The sequence below is a fragment of the Eutrigla gurnardus genome (genome assembly GCF_963514095.1).
Source record: "Eutrigla gurnardus genome assembly, chromosome: 1".
NCBI classification, from domain to species: domain Eukaryota; kingdom Metazoa; phylum Chordata; class Actinopteri; order Perciformes; family Triglidae; genus Eutrigla; species Eutrigla gurnardus.
This window is the reverse complement of record NC_139915.1, coordinates 35,889,674-35,914,002: the sequence shown is the minus strand read 5'-3', so window position 1 is coordinate 35,914,002 and position 24,329 is coordinate 35,889,674. Positions and strand designations below refer to the sequence as shown.

General features: G+C 44.1%; 2 protein-coding genes and 1 long non-coding RNA gene across 3 annotated transcripts in view; all 3 read left to right on the top strand.

The window, feature by feature from the left end:
* LOC311018579 (uncharacterized protein) overlaps positions 1-24,329 on the top strand; it is a 722,019-nt gene that overhangs the window by 387,246 nt on the left and 310,444 nt on the right. The gene's annotated exons all lie outside the window — the stretch shown is intronic.
* On the top strand, positions 18,061-18,735 carry LOC311018807. Its single transcript, XR_014597759.1, has 3 exons — positions 18,061-18,299; positions 18,403-18,496; positions 18,589-18,735. It is a non-coding gene; the product is annotated as an uncharacterized lncRNA (long non-coding RNA).
* On the top strand, positions 18,814-21,877 carry LOC311018745 (uncharacterized protein). The gene is made up of 7 exons (XM_084017813.1): positions 18,814-18,933; positions 19,031-19,148; positions 19,641-19,732; positions 20,065-20,179; positions 20,641-20,913; positions 21,049-21,202; positions 21,290-21,877. The coding sequence occupies exons 1-6, from the start codon at positions 18,880-18,882 to the stop codon at positions 21,183-21,185; spliced, it is 789 nt and encodes a 262-aa protein (XP_083873939.1). The 5' UTR covers positions 18,814-18,879; the 3' UTR covers positions 21,186-21,202; positions 21,290-21,877.

Below are 24,329 nucleotides of genomic sequence, written 5' to 3'. Positions count from 1 at the left end.
CAGGTCTGAAGACAGACCACATAGACTGGTTCTACTGTTGTTTCTTGACTTCTCGTCCTCCTCTATCCGTCTCTGTCCATCACTCAGCCACGCTTATCCCACCCAGTACAACATCAACACAACAACAGAGAATGATCACTTTTTCTCAGTTTAAAAGTCCCCAGAAGTGACAGAAGTGTGTGTGTCTTCAGTCTGTCAGGTTGTCTCATCACAGAGGACGGCTGTTCTTCTCTGGCCTCAGCTCTGGACTCCAACCCCTCCTATCTGAGACAGCTGGACCTGAGCTACAATCATCCAGGAGACTCAGGAGTCAAGCTGCTGTCTGCTGGACTGGAGGGTCCACACTGGAGACTGGACTCTCTCAGGTGAGGACAGATGGACAGACATCAGACTGGACTCTCTCAGGTGAGGACAGCTGGACAGACATCAGACTGGACACTCTCAGGTGAGAACAGCTGGACAGACATCAGACTGGACTCTCTCAGGTGAGGACAGATGGACAGACATCAGACTGGACTCTCAGGTGAGGACAGATGGACAGACATCAGACTGGACACTCTCAGGTGAGAGCAGATGGACAGACATCAGACTGGACAATCTGGTGAGGACAGATGGACAGACATCAGACTGGACACTCAGGTGAGGACAGATGGATAGACATCAGACTGGACACTCTCAGGTGGGGACAGATGGACAGACATCAGACTGGACACTCAGGTGAGGACAGATGGACAGACATCAGACTGGACTCTCAGGTGAGGACAGATGGACAGACACCAGACTGGACACTCAGGTGAGGACAGATGGACAGACATCAGACTAGACTCTCAGGAGAGGACAGGTGGACAGACATCAGACTTGACACTCTCAGGTGAGGACAGGTGGACAGACATCAGACTGGACTCTCAGGTGAGGACAGATGGACAGACATCAGACTAGACTCTCAGGTGAGGACAGATGGACAGACATCAGACTTGACACTCTCAGGTGAGGACAGAAGGACAGACATCAGACTGGACACTCTCAGGTGAGGACAGATGGACAGACATCAGACTGGACTCTCAGGTGAGAACAGATGGACAGACATCAGACTGGACACTCAGGTGAGGACAGATGGACAGACATCAGACTTGACACTCTCAGGTGAGGACAGGTGGACAGACATCAGACTGGACTCTCATGTAAGGACAGATGGACAGACATCAGACTGGACACTCTCAGGTGGGGACAGATGGACAGACATCAGACTGGACTCTCAGGTGAGGACAGATGGACAGACATCAGACTGGACTCTCAGGTGAGGAGAGATGGACAGACATCAGACTAGACTCTCAGGAGAGGACAGATGGACAGACATCAGACTTGACACTCTCAGGTGAGGACAGGTGGACAGACATCAGACTGGACTCTCAGGTGAGGACAGATGGACAGACATCAGACTAGACTCTCAGGTGAGGACAGATGGACAGATATCAGACTTGACACTCTCAGGTGATGACAGGTGGACAGACATCAGACTGGACACTCTCAGGTGAGGACAGATGGACAGACATCAGACTGGACACTCTCAGGTGAGGACTTGTGGACAGACATCAGACTGGACACTCTCAGGTGAGGACAGATGGGCAGACATCAGACTGGACTCTCAGGTGAAGATAGATGGACAGACATCAGACTGGACTCTCAGGTAAGGACAGGTGGACAGACATCAGACTGGACTCTCAGGTGAGGACAGATGGACAGACATCAGACTGGACACTCTCAGGTGAGGACAGATGGACAGACATCAGACTGGACTCAGGTGAGGACAGATGGACAGACATCAGACTGGACTCTCAGGTGAGGACAGATGGACAGACATCAGACTGGACTCTCAGGTGAGAACACATGGACAGACATCAGACTGGACTCTCAGGTGAGGGAAGATGGACAGACATCAGACTGGACACTCTCAGGTGAGGACAGGTGGACAGACATCAAACTGGACTCTCTCAGGTGAGGACACATGGACAGACATCAGACTGGACTCTCAGGTGAGGACAGATGGCCATTCAGGTGAGGACAGGTGGACAGACATCAGACTGGACTCTCAGGTGAGGACAGATGGACAGATGGACAGACATCAGACTGGACTCTCAGGTGAGGACAGATGGCCATTCAGGTGAGGACAGGTGGACAGACATCAGACTGGACTCTCAGGTGAGGACAGATGGACAGACATCAGACTTGACACTCTCACGTGAGGACAGATGGACAGACATCAGACTGGATACTCTCAGGTGAGGACAGATGGACAGACATCAGACTGGACTCTCAGGTGAGGACAGTTGGACAGACATCAGACTGGACTCTCAGGTGAGGAAAGATGGACAGACATCAGACTGGACACTCTCAGGTGAGGAAAGATGGACAGACATCAGACTGGACTCTCAGGTGAGGACAGATGGGCAGACATCAGACTGGACTCTCAGGTGAGGACAGATGGACAGATATCAGACTGGACTCTCAGGTGAGGACAGATGGACAGACATCAGACTGGACACTCTCAGCTGAGGACAGATGGACAGATATCAGACTGGACACTCTCAGGTGAGGACAGATGGACAGACATCAGACTGGACTCTCAGGTGAGGACAGATGGACAGACATCAGACTGGACACTCTCAGGTGAGGACAGATGGACAGACATCAGACTGGACTCTCAGGTGAGGACAGATGGACAGACATCAGACTGGACACTCTCAGGTGAGGACTTGTGGACAGACATCAGAATGGACACTCTCAGGTGAGGACAGATGGACAGACATTAGACTGGACTCTCAGGTGAGGACAGATGGACATACATCAGACTGGACTCTCAGGTGAGGACAGATGGACAACAGTCTCTGACTGAGGAGCTGGGCTTCATGTTTACTGGTGTTTGCATGTCTTCCTGCAGGGTGGACCATGGGGGACAGCAGAGACTGAGACCTGGTCTGATGAAGTGTGAGTATGTCTTCAGTAACTCAGCTGCTCCAGATTTGAACGTGTTCATGACTGAAATCCGATTCTAATCAGGACGTAGCGTTTGTTTCTTCGTGGCTGTAAAGATGTCGTGTTGTGTTCACACCAAACGCCACATTTTCACCTTCAATTACACACAAAGTCAACGCAGAGACGCAAACGGACGCCAATTCCTGCCGGACGGCAACGGAGGCGAATACCCAACATTCCCGTTGTTGTGGTGTTTGTGTGAGTTTAAATATTTGAAGTGAAGAGAGAAGTTCCTGAGACTCTGTGTCTCTAAAGCGTCTCAGCGTTGAGATGGTCCTCCTGTCGTCCTGACGTCCCTGAATCCTAAATGGAGGACCCAGATGTTGTCTCCTGGGTCTGTGGTCCCCCAGAGCTCTACCAGAGTAGCTCACATTAGTCCACAGACCAGACCACAGTTTGGTCTGGTTTCAATCTTTACTCATTTTAGGCCCAACTGTGATATTTTTACTACCAACGATGTCGTTTTGTAGCGTTTTTGTTTTGTTCGTTAAGGTTTTTTCAGACGGTTTCAAACGTTGACCGTTGGGTCCAGAAAACACGTTGTTTCCATGGAAACGTAATAGAGAGTGGAGATGAGTTGTATGGGGACGTAGTTTAGTGGGAGACAGAGATGAACCTTTAGCTGCATTGTGTTTGTTCTCTCCATCAGATGTCTGTGAACTGGAACTGGACACAAACACAGTCAGCAGAAACATCAAACTGGACGACAACAACAGGAAGGTGACACTTGTGTTAGATGACCAGTCATATCCAGATCATCCAGACAGATTTGTCTCATGTCCTCAGCTGCTGTGTAGAGACGGTCTGACTGGTCGCTGTTACTGGGAGGTCCAGTGGAGAGGAAGGGTTTATATATCAGTGAGTTACAGAGGAATCAATAGGAGAGGAAACGACTCTAAGTTTGGACGGAATGATCAGTCCTGGACTCTGATTTGTCATGTTGGTGGTTACTTTGTCTGTCACAATAACAAACAAACAGACATCTCCTCCTCCTCCTCCTCCTCCTCCTCCTCTGGTGTGGTAGCAGTGTACTTGGACTGTCCTGCTGGCACTCTGACCTTCTACAAAGTCTCCTCTGACAAACTGATCCACCTCTACACCTTCAACACCACATTCACTGAACCTCTTTATCCTGGGTTTGGAGTCTGGTCTGAACCATCATTCTGGTCTGGATCATCAGTGTCTCTGCGTCGTCTTTAGGGCTGAAGTCGTGTTCACATCGAACGTGAAGCTCATTTTTCACACGCTGTGATTACATATCCAATCCATTCCAATCCACTTTATTTAGATCCCATTTTAACAAACACAAGGTTTTCCAAAGTGCTGCACAAGATAAAACACAATAAAAAGTACAGAATAGAAAGATAAAAGGAATAAAATAAACAGATCAGATAAAAATATGCACGTATACACATAAAATCATCAAATCAACTCCCTACATGGTGTCAGAAGACAAAGACAATCCATCCAGAGTCAATTCAAAGATGAGAATCTGTGTCTCTAAAGAGTCTCAGCCAGGAACCAGATGTTGTCTCCTGGGTCTGTGTCCCCCAGAGGTCTAGATAGTAGACCACATTAGTCCAGAGACCAGACTATGTGAGGAACCAGAGACTGTGGTCCCCCAGAGGTCTAGATAGTAGCTCACATTAGTCCAGAGACCAGACTATGTGAGGAACCAGAGACTGTGGTCCCCCAGAGGTCTAGATAGTAGACCACATTAGTCCAGAGACCAGACTATGTGGAGGAACCAGAGACTGTGGTCCCCCAGAGGTCTAGATAGTAGACCACATTAGTCCAGAGACCAGACTATGTGAGGAACCAGAGACTGTGGTCCCCTAGAGGTCTAGATAGTAGCTCACATTAGTCCAGAGACCAGACTATGTGAGGAACCAGAGACTGTCTGTGGTCCCCCAGAGGTCTAGATCGTAGACCACATTAGTCCAGAGACCAGACCAGACTATGTGAGGAAACAGAGACTGTCTGTGGTCCCCCAGAGGTCTAGATAGTAGCTCACATTAGTCCAGAGACCAGACTATGTGAGGAACCAGAGACTGTGGTCCCCCAGAGGTCTAGATAGTAGCTGACATTAGTCCAGAGACCAGACTATGTGAGGAACTAGAGACTGTGGTCCCCCATAGGTCTAGATAGTAGCTCACATTAGTCCAGAGACCAGACTATGTGAGGAACCAGAGACTGTGGTCCCCCAGAGGTCTAGATAGTAGCTCACATTTGTCCAGAGACCAGACTATGTGAGGAACCAGAGACTGTCTGTGGTCCCCCAGAGGTCTAGATAGTAGCTCACATTAGTCCAGAGACCAGACTATGTGAGGAACCAGAGACTGTGGTCCCCCAGAGGTCTAGATAGTAGCTCACATTAGTCCAGAGAGCAGACTATGTGAGGAACCAGAGACTGTGGTCCCCCAGAGGTCTAGATATTAGCTCACATTAGTCCAGAGACCAGACTATGTGAGGAACCAGAGACTGTGGTCCCCCAGAGGTCTAGAGCTCACATTAGTCCAGAGACCAGACTATGTGAGGAACCAGAGACTGTCTGTGGTCCCCCAGAGGTCTAGATAGTAGCTCACATTAGTCCAGAGACCAGACTATGTGAGGAACCAGAGACTGTGGTCCCCCAGAGGTCTAGATAGTAGACCACATTAGTCCAGAGACCAGACTATGTGAGGAACCAGAGACTGTGGTCCCCCAGAGGTCTAGATAGTAGCTCACATTAGTCCAGAGAGCAGACTATGTGAGGAACCAGAGACTGTGGTCCCCCAGAGGTCTAGATAGTAGCTCACATTAGTCCAGAGAGCAGACTATGTGAGGAACCAGAGACTGTGGTCCCCCAGAGGTCTAGATAGTAGCTCACATTAGTCCAGAGACCAGACTATGTGAGGAACCAGAGACTGTGGTCCCCCAGAGGTCTAGATAGTAGCTCACATTAGTCCAGAGAGCAGACTATGTGAGGAACCAGAGACTGTGGTCCCCCAGAGGTCTAGATAGTAGCTCACATTAGTCCAGAGACCAGACTATGTGAGGAACCAGAGACTGTGGTCCCCTAGAGGTCTAGATAGTAGCTCACATTAGTCCAGAGACCAGACTATGTGAGGAACCAGAGACTGTCTGTGGTCCCCCAGAGGTCTAGATCGTAGACCACATTAGTCCAGAGACCAGACCAGACTATGTGAGGAAACAGAGACTGTCTGTGGTCCCCCAGAGGTCTAGATAGTAGCTCACATTAGTCCAGAGACCAGACTATGTGAGGAACCAGAGACTGTGGTCCCCCAGAGGTCTAGATAGTAGCTGACATTAGTCCAGAGACCAGACTATGTGAGGAACTAGAGACTGTGGTCCCCCATAGGTCTAGATAGTAGCTCACATTAGTCCAGAGACCAGACTATGTGAGGAACCAGAGACTGTGGTCCCCCAGAGGTCTAGATAGTAGCTCACATTTGTCCAGAGACCAGACTATGTGAGGAACCAGAGACTGTCTGTGGTCCCCCAGAGGTCTAGATAGTAGCTCACATTAGTCCAGAGACCAGACTATGTGAGGAACCAGAGACTGTGGTCCCCCAGAGGTCTAGATAGTAGCTCACATTAGTCCAGAGAGCAGACTATGTGAGGAACCAGAGACTGTGGTCCCCCAGAGGTCTAGATATTAGCTCACATTAGTCCAGAGACCAGACTATGTGAGGAACCAGAGACTGTGGTCCCCCAGAGGTCTAGAGCTCACATTAGTCCAGAGACCAGACTATGTGAGGAACCAGAGACTGTCTGTGGTCCCCCAGAGGTCTAGATAGTAGCTCACATTAGTCCAGAGACCAGACTATGTGAGGAACCAGAGACTGTGGTCCCCCAGAGGTCTAGATAGTAGACCACATTAGTCCAGAGACCAGACTATGTGAGGAACCAGAGACTGTGGTCCCCCAGAGGTCTAGATAGTAGCTCACATTAGTCCAGAGAGCAGACTATGTGAGGAACCAGAGACTGTGGTCCCCCAGAGGTCTAGATAGTAGCTCACATTAGTCCAGAGAGCAGACTATGTGAGGAACCAGAGACTGTGGTCCCCCAGAGGTCTAGATAGTAGCTCACATTAGTCCAGAGACCAGACTATGTGAGGAACCAGAGACTGTGGTCCCCCAGAGGTCTAGATAGTAGCTCACATTAGTCCAGAGAGCAGACTATGTGAGGAACCAGAGACTGTGGTCCCCCAGAGGTCTAGATAGTAGCTCACATTAGTCCAGAGACCAGACTATGTGAGGAACCAGAGACTGTGGTCCCCCAGAGGTCTAGATAGTAGCTCACATTAGTCCAGAGACCAGACTATGTGAGGAACCAGAGACTGTGGTCCCCCAGAGGTCTAGATAGTAGCTCACATTAGTCCAGAGACCAGACTATGTGAGGAACCAGAGACTGTGGTCCCCCAGAGGTCTAGATAGTAGCTCATATTAATCCAGAGACCAGACTATGTGAGGAACCAGAGACTGTGGTCCCCCAGAGGTCTAGATAGTAGCTCACATTAGTCCAGAGACCAGACTATGTGAGGAACCAGAGACTGTGGTCCCCCAGAGGTCTAGATAGTAGCTCACATTAGTCCAGAGAGCAGACTATGTGAGGAACCAGAGACTGTGGTCCCCCAGAGGTCTAGATAGTAGCTCACATTAGTCCAGAGACCAGACTATGTGAGGAACCAGAGACTGTGGTCCCCCAGAGGTCTAGATAGTAGCTCACATTAGTCCAGAGACCAGACTATGTGAGGAACCAGAGACTGTGGTCCCCCAGAGGTCTAGATAGTAGCTCACATTAGTCCAGAGACCAGACTATGTGAGGAACCAGAGACTGTGGTCCCCCAGAGGTCTAGATAGTAGCTCATATTAATCCAGAGACCAGACTATGTGAGGAACCAGAGACTGTGGTCCCCCAGAGGTCTAGATAGTAGCTCACATTAGTCCAGAGACCAGACTATGTGAGGAACCAGAGACTGTGGTCCCCCAGAGGTCTAGACCCTTGAATGGCTGACATCATTGAAGCTGTTCTTCTATATTAGTTCCACATATTCTATTGTAAATGTTCCGTTTTCATAATGATGTAACGATGTCATTCTACTATCTGACTGTGTGTATTGTTCTGCACCAATCACCACGTCACATTCCTTGTGTGTGAAAACATACTTGTCAATGAAGTGTTTGTGATCGTGTATTGATCCAGAAGATCCTTCAGTGTTTGGAATGAGATCTGCAATGTATCCCCTTCCACCTCTGCTCAACTCTTCTGCATGCTTCCCTTTCTCTCTCATGTTACTCTGATGGATAGTTGAACATGAAAACAAGAAATTACTATTCATTGGAATTCAAATAGAGTTCATACATTTTCATTTGATGCAAGTTTTATTTTAGAGGAAGAAAAGAACAGAATAAAGTTTGTCTTCACAATCTGGCATGGTTTTCCATGTTATTGTTTTGAAATGATCTTTTTCTTTAGAAAGGCAAATTACCATCACATACATGAATTCCAATCTTAGTCATTCAAAGACAGATAAAGATGCTTCCAGGAAGTCCATGTGATTTGGTCCATATTGGCCTTCTGGAATGTTTTTCTGAGAAGTGTTTAGATGGTATTTTGACTGGCAAACACTGGAAGAGGTCTAACATCCGAGGAAGAATCTTCATCCTGATTGACTCTATCCGGGAGCTTCAACTTAAAAAGGGAATAACATTCCATCTTTGGATGTCAGACTTTCTCTTTGAATGGAACGGGCCGTCATTGATATCATACAGTCTTGAGAAGTCCCTCGGTAATGAGACACCTCAATATTTCATGGACTCAGCCTCCCATTTCCAGTTGGACATGGTCCTAATGGAGGGTGGGGGGTCATAGTTGAATGTCAGTACTTGAGTTTTGTTATTAATTTTAGAACCAGAAATGAAACCAAATTCCTCTAATAATTTCATCCATTTTGGGAGTGTGTGTGTAGTTGTATTAAACGTATCAATAAGTGGTCAGCAAACAGGGCCAGTTTTTGCCCCCGGATGTCGTTGTTGCCCCCTTTCTATCTGATCTTTGCCTAATCAATGACTTCTGGGTTCTATAAACAGGGCGAAGAGGAGCGGCCATCACAGCACCCTCGTCTCCTTCCTCTTTCCAGAATGAATGAATGGTTAAATCACCGTTGATTTGAATTCTAGCTGTTGCTTTGTTGTATAATGCTGCAATCGTGTGGATTATAGTTGTATGAAAGCCACGTTTTAAAGTCCTTTCTATAAAAACTGAATGGAAGGCTTTCTCTGCATCCAAACTTCATATCAGTGTCTCTAGTTTGTGTGATTTGTCTCATAATGTGTGGTGTTTTCCTGATATTATCTTGGTCTGTCTTTGTCTGACAAAGCCAGTCTGGTCCTCATGTATTAATACTGCTAGTATATGTTCTATTCTTTAGTTCAAATGGAGGGGAATCCTTTAGAATCCTTATTTAGAAGACTTACGGGGCCATAACTCCCACACTCCAGCCTGTCTTTGCCCTCTTTAGGTAGGATTGAAATCATTGCCTCCCTCCATGAGGGGGGGTTTAATAATGTTGGAATGAATTGATCTTGCATTGTTTTGGACCATTCTGTGGTAAAGCCGTCTGTCCCTGGAGACTTCCCCCCTTTCATTCTCCTGATTGCTGATTGAATTTCTTCTTTTGTTATTTAGATATGAATTTGTCATTTTGTTCATCAGTAACCTTTGGGAGGTTTATCTGGGCCAGGAAGGCATCCATCTGGTCTAGTTTAGTTTATTAAGGATCCCCATTATTCTACACCACAGTGGAGACTATTCTTCCTGGGGTCCAGGCAAAAAACATCACACAATCACAACACAAAAGATTACAATGCAGTACAGCATGATCAATAATAACATTTTGTAATACAAAAATAGCAACAACAAAAAACCAATAACTTAGAGTTTACATAATAATGTTCATACCAAAGATAAAAAAGCGCAATATAAAACTAAAACAAAGAACCAATGGCCTACAATATACACATTAGTGTACCGAAGACAAACAATATTCTAAGTGATGAAAAAGTACCATAATGGATAAAATATGACATAAAGTACATACAAAATCAAGATAATATCAATATAAAAACAATAACCAGAAACAAAAATGAATTTAAGCCAAAAATAAGTCAAAAGAAAATAAATGAACCAGTCATGACATTAGGTAGAATCTAGAATAATCTCTTTCTGCAATACTTCTCCTCTCAGTCTATTCTTAAAACCCACTCTGCTGGTGATTGATACCAGATATTGTGGAAGTCGATTCCAGGAAGTGATGGCCCTATACATAACAGTCTTTTTCAAAGCATCAGTTTTGGGTTTAAGGTGGGTAAGAGCACCTCTCAGGTCTAGCCTGGTACCATAGTTGTGACTGTCACTAGCATGCAACAGCTGAGAATACAGATAAGCAGGTTTATGGTATGTATAGATGCTTTTAAAAAATAGAATCAAACTACAAGCTAGTCTTTCACCAACTCTCATCCATGACAATTCATTATGCATTATCTCAATGCCGGTCCTAAAGGAGCAATGGAGAGCTAGTCTCGCAGCTCTGTTTTGGGTAAGCTGGATGTGATTTAGTTCTTGTTTAGATGCATTAGACCAGATGGCTGGCCAGTAGTCAAGATGTGACAATACAAGGGATTGTATAACTTGCTTAGTAGTTGTGTTAGTTAAAAAATAGGCACTTCTTCTTATGATTGAAATGCCTCTGCTCATTTTTGTTACTATGTTATTAATGTGAGCGGCCCAAGATAGTCTTTCATCCATTGTAACTCCCAGCAATCTGGCCTCTTTAACTTGTTCAATATGAACTCCATTCAAAGAAACACTTCATATGCGTTCCTTTCTCTGAGCATGATTTGACAAGACATTTTGTTTTGGAAATATTAAGTTTCATCTTATTTTCAGTTAGAAATCCGCATGACCTCGTCTTGTAGTATACTGCTCAGGTCTGTGAGATTATCTGCATAAGCATATATTGTTGTGTCATCCGCATAAACTGCACAGCAACCATTCTTTAAAATACATGGCATATCATTTACAAATATTGAGTATAATAAAGGTCCCAGGCGACTTCCCTGGGGAATACCACAATATAATGTTTTAATACTTGAAAGGGTTCCATTGAACGTGACACATTGCTGTCTGTTGACTAGGTAGCTTTCCATCCAGTTAATAGCTGAGAGTTTAAAACCATAAGCAGACAGTTTCATAAGTAGTAGTTTGTGGTCAATAATATCAAAAGCTGCACTAAAATCTAACAGCACTGTGCCAACTAATAATTTACTGTCGATTAGTTTTAGCCAGTCATCTGTTAATTGTGTGAGAGCTGTGCATGTTATATAGCCAGTTTTATATGCATGTTGAAAGTCTGAATTAATGTTATTCATAGAGAAATCATTTTGAATTTGCTTAAATATGATTGTTTCCATTAATTTCCCTAATAGCGGTAAAATGCTAATTGGCCTACTATTCGATCCAGTGAATGCTTCTTTCCTATTTTTTGGTGGAGGAGTTACTCTAGCAACCTTCCATACTTGAGGATAGATTCCTTCTTTAAAACTTCAGTTAAAAATATAGCATATAGGACTGGCTATTATTCCAGCTGACAACTTTAAGAGTCTACTGTCTAGATTATCATGACCACAGGGTTTGTCAGATTTCAATTCAGACAATAGATTTTCAATTTCCAATATATTAGTGACTGAAAATCCAAATTTGCATTCTTTGTCCTGCATGACATCATTTTTAATAAGTGATTCAGATAGAATACCATTTACAGGCAACATGCCATTTCTTATAGTATCTTTACTTATGAAATAATTGTTGAAATAATCAGCAATTTCTTTGGGCTTGGTGATAAAGCCTTCACCTGATTCAATGCTGGTGTTTTGCCCATTTTATCTCTACCCATGATGTGATTGAGAGTACTCCAGAGTTTTTTGCCATCATGTTTAATTTCTTCAATTCTAGATTGGTAGTACACCCTTTTTTTCTGTTTATTTAATTTGGTCACTTTGTTTCTTAAAGAGCGATATGCTAGCCAGTCCTCTGAGCTACCTGAATCTACAGCAACTCTTTTCCGTTTATCTCTATCTTTCATGGAGCTTCTCAGGTCAGAGTCAAGCCAAGGGGCTTTGACAGATCTGACGGTGAGCTTCTTGATGGGTGCATGCTTATCCAACACAGTCTCATCCCTACTCGTCACATACTGACGATTGGTCATATCCATTCAATTTTCATTTCCATTCAAATCAGTCAGATGACCCTCTGCGTCTATTTCCGACGCAGAGGGTCATCTGATTTGAACGCAAATCCCTCATCGGTTGATTTTGACGCAAGGGGGTTAGCCAACGTGCGGTTTGCCTGCGCTGGAAGTTTCGGTTTCAGGTGATGCATTTTGTGTTACAGGTGTTTATCTTGACTGTATATATGTTTTTTATTTAGCTGTGGTGTAAGTGGAGTTGGATTACAAACAAACAAATAAATAAATACGAAGACATATTTTCCTTCAGGCAATCATTTATCGTGCATGGAGACGCTCCTTAGGACCATTGCGTTTTTCGACATCCCACGTAAGTATTGCCTGCTATTCTGCTTAAATAATTAAACAGCATGCCCTCATCAAAAGCAAGCAAATTATGCTGTTAAATTGTTGCCATTTGTAGTTGTTGTTTTTTTGGTAATGTTTATGCGCACTGTATGCAATTTCATAGGATAGATATATACAACATCTTAGGCGGGTCCACACCGCACCGACTGCCCGACTTGCGTCGGTAAATGAAGTCGGGCTACTTAATATGGCCGACTCGAATGGCGGATTACACATTTGAATCGGCTGAAATGAACGCCGACGTGGGCCGATTCGAGCGACCACACCAAGGAGACTCATGTCACGGACGCCGACTCTCTCAAAGACGCCGATTTTCGGTCCGGTGTGGCGGGTCCACACCGGTGGCAACCCTAAGTGCTACACATAGTTAGCTAATAGTTAGCCAGGAGAACACACTATGTTTTCTAGAACGATGAACTGAATGCAATCTAGTTGCTAGTCACTGAACTAGCTCAGACTATGTGAGATTGAAATCTGAATAAAAATGTTGGATTCAAGATAACCCTGGCAAGTTCATGTCACAACGCCATCAATTGCCAGACTTCAATTCAATTATTTGCAAGCTCGTAAACATCCATGGACACCAAAGATACCATATAATAGGGCTAGGTTAAGGATCATTCTATAGCTTGAATAAAATGAACTGAACGTGAACTATTGTTACATTGTTGAACTATTGTGAACTATTAACAGTATGTTCATTTATTACGATAGGAATGTACATTTCATAGTTTTGTGTTTTGATTGTTTTGTGTTTGATCAATAGATAACAGATAACATTACACATTTCAAAATGACTGTTATTCAATGCCATTATCTTTTGTTGTTATAAGCCGTTGGTTTTCAGTGTTGTGCATTGTCTTAACAGAGTCTTTCCTTCAAGAGCTTGAGTGCTCACTGGCTAAGGACCTGTATGTGGATGATACACCACCTCAAGCCGCAACCGACTGGTCGACTCGAAAGAGTCTGATCTCAGGGTGGTGGGCGAAAGAGAGATCCCGGCTGGTCAACACCATGGTGGGCAAACAACGGCAGGTGGCAACTCGAGTCTGCCAACAATGTGCAGACCATCCAGCAGTTATCCGCTGTTGTGACTGCCGACCACACCCTTTCCTCTGTGGCCAGTGTGACATCAGGGTCCATCGAGATCGAGTCTTCCACAACAGGGATTCCATGATGCATGGTTTCTTTGAACCATTGCCTCCGACAACCTGTGTTGTGGAGAGTGTTCTTACCCAGTGTGGTAAGTTGTAGTTTTTGAGAGTCCCCATTTTTTCCAGTTATCACCTGGAAAACTGAATACTGATTTCTGATCAGTTGATGAAGCCATGAAGTCCTACCTGGTTTCAAAATAGCTGCCAGTAAATACATATGTTGTGCTTTATTTCTCATACATGTTTCTTTTTTTCTAAGAGCGTCTTATACCTTATTTATTTTATTTATTTGTTTATTTCGGGCATGTCCGTTAAATCATCATCACACATCTTTGTTCACATAGTAAAATACACATGGCCGAAAGGGAAAGCGGGAGAAGCCAAGGCTTATCTAGTCCCGCCCCCATTACCCACAGGATAAAATCATCATCATAATCTTTTCTTATCATTGCATTTTCCAATTGACATAACTTATCCTTTTTCTTGTGACATTTAACATAACATGTTACAGCAGTAGGTGGTTCAGAGAGCTGAAGTCCAGTGCATACAGATTACGTGTGCGTCTGCACACGTGTCCGTATTAGTTCATCACGAGTGAGCAGCAGTCTCATCATGTAGTCTCATGTCCAAGTCAGGGTATAGTGGCGCATCAACATCAGTAGAAGTTTTGGCTACGCATTTGTAGACCAGGAGTCTTATCTCTGTGTCCTTCACTGGTGTGAGAAACATTGAGCTGGGATTTCTGTCTCCATCCTTATCTATTTGTTATGACCACCGGGTTGTCTGCTAGTAAATTGCTGTAATATTCTTTCTAGCGTTCTGACTGGGCCGTCCTGATTTAATGAACTGTCTGTACAGAGTATATTGTTGTAGTATATAATATTTCACACACACATTCATTGAAGTCTTCTATTTTTGAGTTAGGTGCTCTGTAAACACAGCTTATAACTATATTTTTACCTTTCGTTACACAGATTTCAATTGTCACACAATCCAAGAAGTGATCCACAGCTTTAGACATTTTTTGTACTGTCACATACTTGGTGTTACTGTCAGTTAATAGTTATATCCATCCAGGAAAAAACTCTGTGCCTTTGTCTTCATTAATCCAGTCTTTCAGTCCGTATAAGAACCGTTGAACTTTGCTGTGCTGTAGTTATGGAGTGTTTATGAGCCATACCTTAGTTATCGTATTTCTCCAGCTCATCCTTACTCCTGATCTGGATTACTTTGACTTCTTCTGCTGATGCTCCCTGTGTTTTGATGTAGATTCTGCAGTTTGCCGTCCAGGTGTGTTGTATCTTGCCATCCTTCCTCAGTTGACGAGCTCTTCTGGCGATGTCTGCGTTCTTTTTAGTGAGGTTCTCGTTGATGTAGACGTCCGAGCCTTTGAGCTTCCTGCCCTGCCTCAGCAGTGCAGTCTTGAATTTTCTGTTGGTGAATCTCAGCACAACAGCTCGAGTTGCAGACTCTCTCCTTCGGGGTAAGAGGTGACATACCTCGACGTTGTTGAAGTTCACCTCGATGTCTTTGCCAGTCAGGAACTCGGCCACCTGCATCTCCACAGATTTAGTCTCAGATTCATCCGGCTCCGAGGCTGCATCAGCTGCAACCGCCCTTGCGTGGTTTGGAGGCCTGATTTTGAGGCCAGTCACAATCACTTCATTCAGTTTACCCTGTTGGTCCAGCTCCTCCACTCTGTTCCCCAGCTCCTTTATCAACTCGTCTTTCTCCGCAAACTCCTCCCGGAGTTGTTTGACTTCAGCCATCAACTTTTGGAGAGGTTCCATCTTTTTCTTCATGTCTTTCATGTCTGTCTTCATGTCTTTCAGCTCCGCCATCAGCCGTTCTTCAGCCCTCTTGTCATTCTTCACCAGCTCTTCCTTCATTGCCTCCAGGCTTCCCTTAATTGCCCCTAGGCTTTCGGTCAATAAGTCCAATTTAGAGTCAGTTCCAGCGTGGTTTTTCTTCGGCGGCATTGTCACACTTTTTATTTTAAGAACAAGTTATCTCGAAAACTTGTTTTTGTCTCAGCGCGCTCTCTGCTGCTGTTGCTGCTGCTCCTCCTGCTGCTGCCGAAAATGAAATGATACCAGCTGTCCACGAGGATCATCCCGTGTCATCGCAGGAAAGTCCATCGTTGTGGTTACAATGAATGGTAAGAAGAACTTCAGGGGTCGGGATGGGGTCAATTCTGTAAAAGTGGCTGCAGAATGTCACCCACAGCTATTTCCTGATCACACACCATATCAACTCTAAACACAAAGACGCTTAGGGTCATCTTAATATGGACATATTAATATCATATTATTATGACATATTAATATGACGGCATCATGCAGACGCAAATGTATTATCTGTATGTGATTATACAAATGTTTGGCTAAATCTCCCATTGTGATGTTAGAATGTGCATTAAAATTCAGATATTTGCACATCTCATAAAGTTTTTGACCACATTTTGACAGTTTATGAGCATCATTTTTGGCAACAGTGGTAGAAGCAAGATAATGGACTTTGCGACGTTGGAATATCAAAATGTTAATGCTCTCCGAGGTGTAAAGGCCACTCCGCTTCACGTTGTGACCGCATACCTTACACCCCATCTAGACCACTGCACTCATCTAATGAGCGACTGTTATGTCATTCAAATGATCCGGTTTGTATGAGTGATGTTTGTTGCAAAATGGATTTTTAACGCCTGCAACATCAATGAGGGTTACTGATGTTGGCACCTGTTCCTATTTCCTGGGATTTGATATCTTTTTATTCTCTCCTAAGCTTATTTTATGATTTACATAATAATTAAAATGACAAATTGATGTTAATTTTGATTGTTGTATTTTTGTATGTCGCTTTAGACAAAAGCGTCTGCTAAATAACAAACATAAGCACATACTAGCTCGGCTGTGCCTTACATATATATATTTCTTTTTTTTCCAGGGCGATATGATCTCAAATTGCCTGAGATTCGATGCGAGGCTTGTGAAGCCTCATGGACTCCTGGACTGGATGACATAGTCTCCAATGACTACTGGCCTGCCACCTCTCACTTTGCATCAGTATATGCTTTGGACATCCTTTATTCTTTTGAAGAGGTGAAGATGGCAGCACCAGGGATGTCAAGCCAAGCATTTTTAAGAATGCTGGACAGACGGACTATCCGCTTTGGCCGTGTAAGTATTAAATAAGTTAAGTAACTCAAGAGATAATACTGTGAGTTATATGATATGATCATGATACATGAACATTAACACAATGGGCCCTAGTTTCGTAGACCAGCGCAGGGCGGCGCAGTGCAAGTTTCGACCCGCGCAGCCTTGCGCACCGTCAGTTTGGCAGTTTGGTGGATCGCCTGCGCCAAGATGGGTGTGGCGGCGCAGCAGGGGGAGGCGTCACAGATTCAGCTTGGCGTAGCGGAAGTTTCGTGGCAAAAAGCCTCGCCGAGACTGCGCTGAAAGCTCGCCAGCTCCAACCTGGTCTAGTTTCGGCGCAAGGCGTAAATAAAGTCCATTCATTCAAGGGGAATCACAGCTGGCGCAGTGGAAGTTTGGTTGACAGCGCGCAGTGCGCACACGTCACAGAGATCTCACAGGCAGGTTTCCACAGTTCCAGGCACATTTACATGCAATAAATAATCACAACAAACACTATTTAATGCAACTAACTGAATCAACACGTGAATTTATATCTATATAGATTGTCCCGTCACATCTGACGTCAGATCAAAGGCGGGTGGCACGCGTAACGGAAACTCAGCCTCTCGGACCAAAACATCTCCCTCTCTCTCTCCTGTTTTTTATAATATCGGCATTGTTATTATCATAATACGCGCACACAGCGGCGGCGCTGCTTCTGTCATCGGGTTGTCAAGTGACGGAACTTGCACTGAACCTCCCTTAACGCATTAAAGGAGAGGAGAGGAGCTCATTTGATTGGTGAAGATCTGAATCGGCTGTGTTTATCCCAGTCCACGCCTCGTCTCCTCCTCGTCTCCCACTCACGCCTTCTTCTCCTCCCTCTTTCCCACTTCCGCGGGTGGGAGTGACGGGAGGTGTGCCTGCGCGAGCCTGCGCCGGCCTGCGCGGTGCACGAAACTTGCAAAGTCCAGGCGGACACACCCCGTCGGCGCGGCGCAGGTGCGCTGAAAGCTGACTGCGCCTGGTCTACGAAACTAGGGCCCTATATTACACTACATTAACATTTATACACCTGCGACCCTTTGTCTAAGTTCTTTAATTTCTTGTTCTCTGTTACTGTTCTCTTTTGAATCAGACTGGGAACATCACAGCAGACAGCTTCCGAACCAGCTTTTTGGAGTGGGAGGCCGTCCGATACCAAGTGGAGAAATTGTGCAGGGAGGACCACTTCGACTGCCCAGCGTGCAGCCCAGACATGCTTGCGGTCTCAGTTGATGGGAACCGCAAGCACTATAGGTTCAAGAGTGCTGCAAGGTAATTACTAAATCTTGTGTTTGCATAGACAGCTCATCATTTTGAAAGTAACTGTTGTGAATTTGAAAATCATATGAATATTGAAAGTATGTCTTTTATTTAGATCTGAGGAACCAGCCATCTTTGATGGCGTCTTCATTGCAAAAGATGATGACGTTTCAAGATTCGTGGACTATGTCCATTCCTCAACCAGTCATGTAAACTTGCACAACTTCATTATATTTACCTATAAAACAAAGAGGGCATTTTTTGAACAAGTTTGGACTGTTAACCATCTTCCATGTTGTAGGCCTCTGGAAGAGGTGTCTGTGGAGGGCAGTGGTCAGCGGCACGTGAAACATCTACTAAGTCATGAGGGAAAACAGACGAGGAGGGCCTGGAACTCGCTGTGTGTCGTCATGGGGTTCTTCTTCGTGCCCTCAATATGTTCAGGGGGGAGATTTTTGCCCACCCCCTGTTCCTCCAAAAAGAAATCGCCTGTAAGCCAGTGCCATTTTCTGCCATGGATGTGGCATGTAAGTACTGGCCTTACCTCCGAAGAGTGGCAGAGAAATGCCCTGAGCTTCAGCATCTCCTCACCATGAGGCCATTTCTTTCAGTGTTTCATGCCAAAGCCCACGATTTCAAATGTGAGGTAAGAAAAAATGATTGTCAATGAGATGTTCTGTTCCCTGAAAACCTGCATAAGATTGTTGCCATTTAGGTTTTCTTTTCTTGTTTTCTTTTTAAAGGTGAAATGGAGCGGAGCGTATCAGGAGGGGGCTGGTTCCACTCTTGGGGAGGAGGTCGAGCAGTGCAACGCCTTCCTCTCGAGGATTGCTGTTACAACCAAGCACATGTCAAAAGCAGGTATGGTAACCAGTACAATTTGATCCTGATGACAATGGTGAGCCACTTTGAGCTCATGCATATATGCTGACTCTGAAAATATAAAGCTTAGAATATTCAACACAGATGGATTGATGGATTACAATACCATCATCCTATGTTATTTAAAGTGAGGATAATGAGGGGCAATGTGATAAAAAGAAATGTACTGTACTGTTGTTGGTTGGGCATACCATACCATTCACCTACTGTCCTGCCATAGTGCTCTCTGCCATTTGCCTACTGTCCTGCGCCACTGTTTCATGCTATTTCTTCACTATCCTGTGCTATTTACCCACTAGCCCTTTCATGGGTGAGTAGTCAAATGGAACAAGACAGCGGGTTGGTACCATAGTACAATACTGTGATTTATTATCTGGAAAAAAGTTTGTGGTACCCAACAAGTCTGCACAGTTTCTTCTACTACTGCTTTTTGAAAGAAGGATGATCATCTCATATGTTTGATGTTTGCAGGACGCATAGACATGCTGACGATCATGGCCATGCGCTGGAACCAGCACAAGTTTGACAACTTGGCTTCCACGCTTGCCCGCCGATATCAGAAGGTAAAGACACCAGTTTTCCCTTCTGCAACATGCATAACAATATTGTCAAAGTGGCATATATCACAAAAATATAGACTTGCCCAGATACAGTGGAATATACAGATGGTTCTATATGTAGTGTCAATTGTATTTTGTGTCTTGATATAAAATGTAATTTACACATAATTCATACCACATATATTGATAGTCCATGTATATACGAATATACTGTATATTTAATCAGTATTAATTGTATGTGGTTTTCTAATAGTGAAGGCACTTTACATTCCTCATCAAGAATATTCAACGTTGTAGGCAATTCCCACATTGTCATTTTTTATTTGTGTTTAAAGGCCACAACAACCCTGCGAAGCCAGCTGCATAACTTGGAGGCTCTGAAAATGGAAATGGACATCACAGACAAACAACTGGAGAGCTGGACCATTGATGTCAATGAGTGGGCAGAAGGTAGAATATACTGTTTGATATGCTGCTGGATGTATCACTTCTGTGCTTGTAGAATTATGAAAGTATAAACACATTTGTTTTGTCTTGTCATCGACACAAGCTTCTTTTAATAGCTCTATCACTGTGAATTTCTTTTCGTGGTTTGAATTTAGCTTGTAGCAACTGCACGTAGCCTTAAACCTGTGTGTCAGGTGTACTAAACTGACTAAGCTGGGCTGCAGTTCCAAAGAGGTTCATTGTAATCGTAGTGGAAGAGCACATACTCTGATTGCTGATGACTTGTGCAAAAGATTATCGCCATGGGGACAATAAAGATCTAACCTAACTATACTCAACCTTAGCTCCAAGTGTAGCCTCTCAGTTACAGAGATTGTTGAGGCTCGCTTGCCCATACACCAGAAATACTATTTTTTCATGAAATCAAGAAGCATATTTCTTATATCTTAATTTCTTCTTCTCAGCAACGACATCCCCAAATGATGCTGATGTTGCTGCTGTGACCAGCCGAATCGAGGAGCTGGTCGCTAGTGTTAAGAGGAGGTCCCTGCGTCTTTACAAAGACAATGACGGTTGCAAAGGACGTGCTCGGATCCGCCGAAAGATCCGGGAGGAAAAAAAAATCTTAAGTTCAGCTGTGGAAAAATACAACGTCATGGTTCCAAACACAGAAAACCTGAGCCTGGACACCATTCTGTCTGACGAGGTGGTTTGGCCATGGCAGCTTCCACACGCTGGTATGTACACAATTCCGTTGATGTGAAATAGTCACATAGTGGCACACAATCTGTCATGCTTTGATTGTAACCCCAGAAAATCTTTAAATACTAGTCTTAAATACAAGTGACTTATGTTTCATCTATGTATTCCAGACTCTGTAGATCTAAGGATGAAGAGGAAGGTTTTTGACCTGGTGATGGCAGTGAGGAGACTCGAGGAGGAGAAGAGGATTCTTGTTGCAGAAATGCATAATCATTGGAGGTGTCTTTGCACCCGTGCAGACATATGACATGAATATGACATCAGGTATGTATTGTAGTTATATTTGGCATACATTACAATATATCAGAAAGTTTCTATTGAATAAAGGCTCTATGTGTTTTTACGTGTAAGGTGAGACGTGGGGCCTGCAACAAGATGGGATCCTAGGTCTACAGAGCATGACGTCGAAGAACTTAAAAGCAAGCAACAGCATGTCAAAGCATGCAAAGAAGTGTTACGTGCAAGTTCTGACGGAACAGAACATCAGCTTTGACAGTGATTCTGAGGACCGGGAGTGACTCTGAACAAGACTAAACAGCACTGTCATGGCCAGAGTCTTTTTTATGCTGTTGTGTGCTGGGGAGGCAGCATTAAGAAGAGGGCCACTAGGACAGGCGGCTAAGGAGTGCTGGCTCTGTTTTTGGCATGGAGCTGAAGTTCATCACATCAGCTGCAGAGAAAAGTCTCTTTCTGCCCCAACCATCACATCACTTTTTCTAGTATCCACTATCCATCTCACCGTCTTACAGGCTACATTAGCCACTCTACACTATCTGGACTGTGCTCCTAACATTTACCCCTGTTGACTTGTATTATCTTTCCTGTGTCTGTTGTTCTATTTATCTTACCTTCTTTGTATTATTTTTGTTCAGGAATTCTTTTATGTTCACACTCACATAGTCATATTTAACAACATACACAGCTTTGCACTGATTGAATCCCTGCTCTACTTTTGCACTACCACCACTGCAAAACACTCCATAGCTGCCCCTCAAGGTCAATGTATCACAGGGTCAGGCCCTACCAGTCCTTTGTGATCACTTGACATGCTCTTCCCTTTTTACATTTGTCTGAGTTATTCTTGTTATGTGGTCCTGTGGTCGGTATGTCACACTGTTCATAGGTTGTTTTGTATCCTGACTCTGAGCCCATGCTGTGACTTTCATAATCGAATTAGGCCTTATTTTAATGTTGTGCCCTGAAGATCTTGCCAGTTTGTTAATCTTATGTAATCATCTTTACTGCTGATACTGACTCTGTTTTCCTGTGATGGTCACAAATTCATGTTGCAAGTAAATCTACTTAAATGTTCCTTGTCTTGACTTTCATTGCGCATCCATAACAGTGTCTCAGTGAGCTGAAGTCGATACCTGGAAAAGAGGAAGAGTACACCCTGCTCACATAGCTAAATGTATACACACCCACGCTCATCCACAGTTACATAATTGATTAATCATTGTGGAGTAACACCTATAAGAACAAGGTAAGATAAGTCCAAAGAGAGGGATCAACCAGTTACTACTGTAGAATCCCCATGAGCCCACAGTCAACATGTCTTTTAGCTTTACATCTAGAATGTGTATTTGGGACAATAGATGAGTAAATCTTTTGGCTTTTTTCAAACATCTCAGGCTGGTAGATCCTTTCAATACTTAATAATTATTTCAACAACGAAACAATTATTTTATCATTGTATATATCATGTAGGCTACTATTAACTCATTCCCATTGGAGAACCGAGGACCCGCTGTCCGGAAGTGTTTTCGTCACATGTCTTTTTATGATAACCTCCACATACCTCAACAGCGTTACCATAGACTGTATACAATAGTGCGTTATCTGTTACAAAACCATTGCCTGGTATCAGTCTGGACCCAGACAAACAAAACTGTCATTTATTTCAAACTGATCGAGATCTTGTGTTCATGAAGTCGCCCCCTTCACACACACACACACACACACACACACACACACACACACACACACACACACACACACACACACACACACACACACACACACACACACACACACACACACATGTAGAAGGCTCCACCCCCAAGGGTGTCTGGACACTAGAGGACAGCCGACAGCGGGCACTCGGCCGTCGGCCCGGATCCCCCGCCCGCGTTCGACTACTGTTTTGGCTTAAATATCTGAAATAAAAAAACATATTCACTTTTTGTTGATATGTATCATCTAGATGCAGTGTAATAACTAGTTCGGCTGCACTGCATATTTCATATATTCAGTAGATATATCATTTTACAACCCTATCTCCAATCCTAATTCAGAAACCGGAAGTACTACAACTGTGAGGCGGATCTGTATCAAGCTAAATGGCGGGCCTGTAGGGAATTGTAGTTTTTTTTAATATTAGTGTTCTTCCTAGAAATTGAAGTTGTAAATACTGAATTGAGAGTACACTGAGCATTTTAAGGGGATGGTGAACACATATGTGTAATCAAATTTAAAAAATCTGTTTGTTAAATGGGTGAAAATTAATTTCAACCATATTTGACAGCGCCCCCCGTTGGCGACTATACTCACATGATAGCTGAGATCAAGAGTTCTCCAGAACAGTTTCTACTATGTCTGTAGCCCCTTTTTTTGCTGAATTATAAGCCTTCAAACTTGCACCAAGGTCAAGGTTCAAAGGTCAACATTTCAAAGCAGGAGGCATGTAGAATCTTCATACTGACATATGTTACTCTCCAGGTCAAGACCTTTCCAATGATGTATTTGGTTTAGCTCCACAGCAAAGTTTTAATTGTTTCGCTTCATGGACACGCACCATCCCAGGCTTAGTTTCAGAGAGCACTTTGAAGGCCCAGTATATGAAATGAAGCTGTTTGTTTGTTTGTTTATTTTTGATTTTTTAGTGGAACTAGTGATCAACATGAGTCACTTTAAGAGCTTACAATCCTGCTGAGAATCTAGGGCAGTACTACAGGCTTGGAGGAAAGCCTGGATTAAGGTTAGGGTTAGGGTTGGGACTCAAAAGACCAAGCTGTTTCCATTCCAATCATCATCAATGTTGTCACTTTCAGATTTTCATATACTTTGAACTATACTATGATTGAACCAGGTGCACACCAAATCTTAATCAGTTTGACAAACATTCTGTAATTAGTTTAGTAAATGATGCTCAAAGCTTCTTATATTGCCGTAGGTGGGTATAAAACACAACATACACAGTAGTTGTGGGTTAACACAAAATACTGCCTACAACTCCAAATACTGTACTATCTGGACTATATATCACTCTGTATTTGTATGGAAGCGTATTCCTGCCATGTCAGAAAAAGAAAAACGTAGTAACAGAGCACAGACTGGGTGAGGGGGCATGCTGGAGACAATAGTCCAGTGCTGCCACAAGCTTCATGCCTGG

What these genes read in the sequence shown, in the direction of transcription:
- LOC311018745 (XM_084017813.1), top strand. Translation starts at nt 18,880, where the DNA reads ATGAGGCCATTTCTTTCAGTGTTTCATGCCAAAGCCCACGATTTCAAA. An exon ending in CCCACGATTTCAAATGTGAG is followed by an intron (nt 18,934 to 19,030) that starts GTAAGAAAAAAT and finishes TTCTTTTTAAAG; the next exon opens with GTGAAATGGAGCGGAGCGTA. An exon ending in TTGCCCGCCGATATCAGAAG is followed by an intron (nt 19,733 to 20,064) that starts GTAAAGACACCA and finishes TTGTGTTTAAAG; the next exon opens with GCCACAACAACCCTGCGAAG.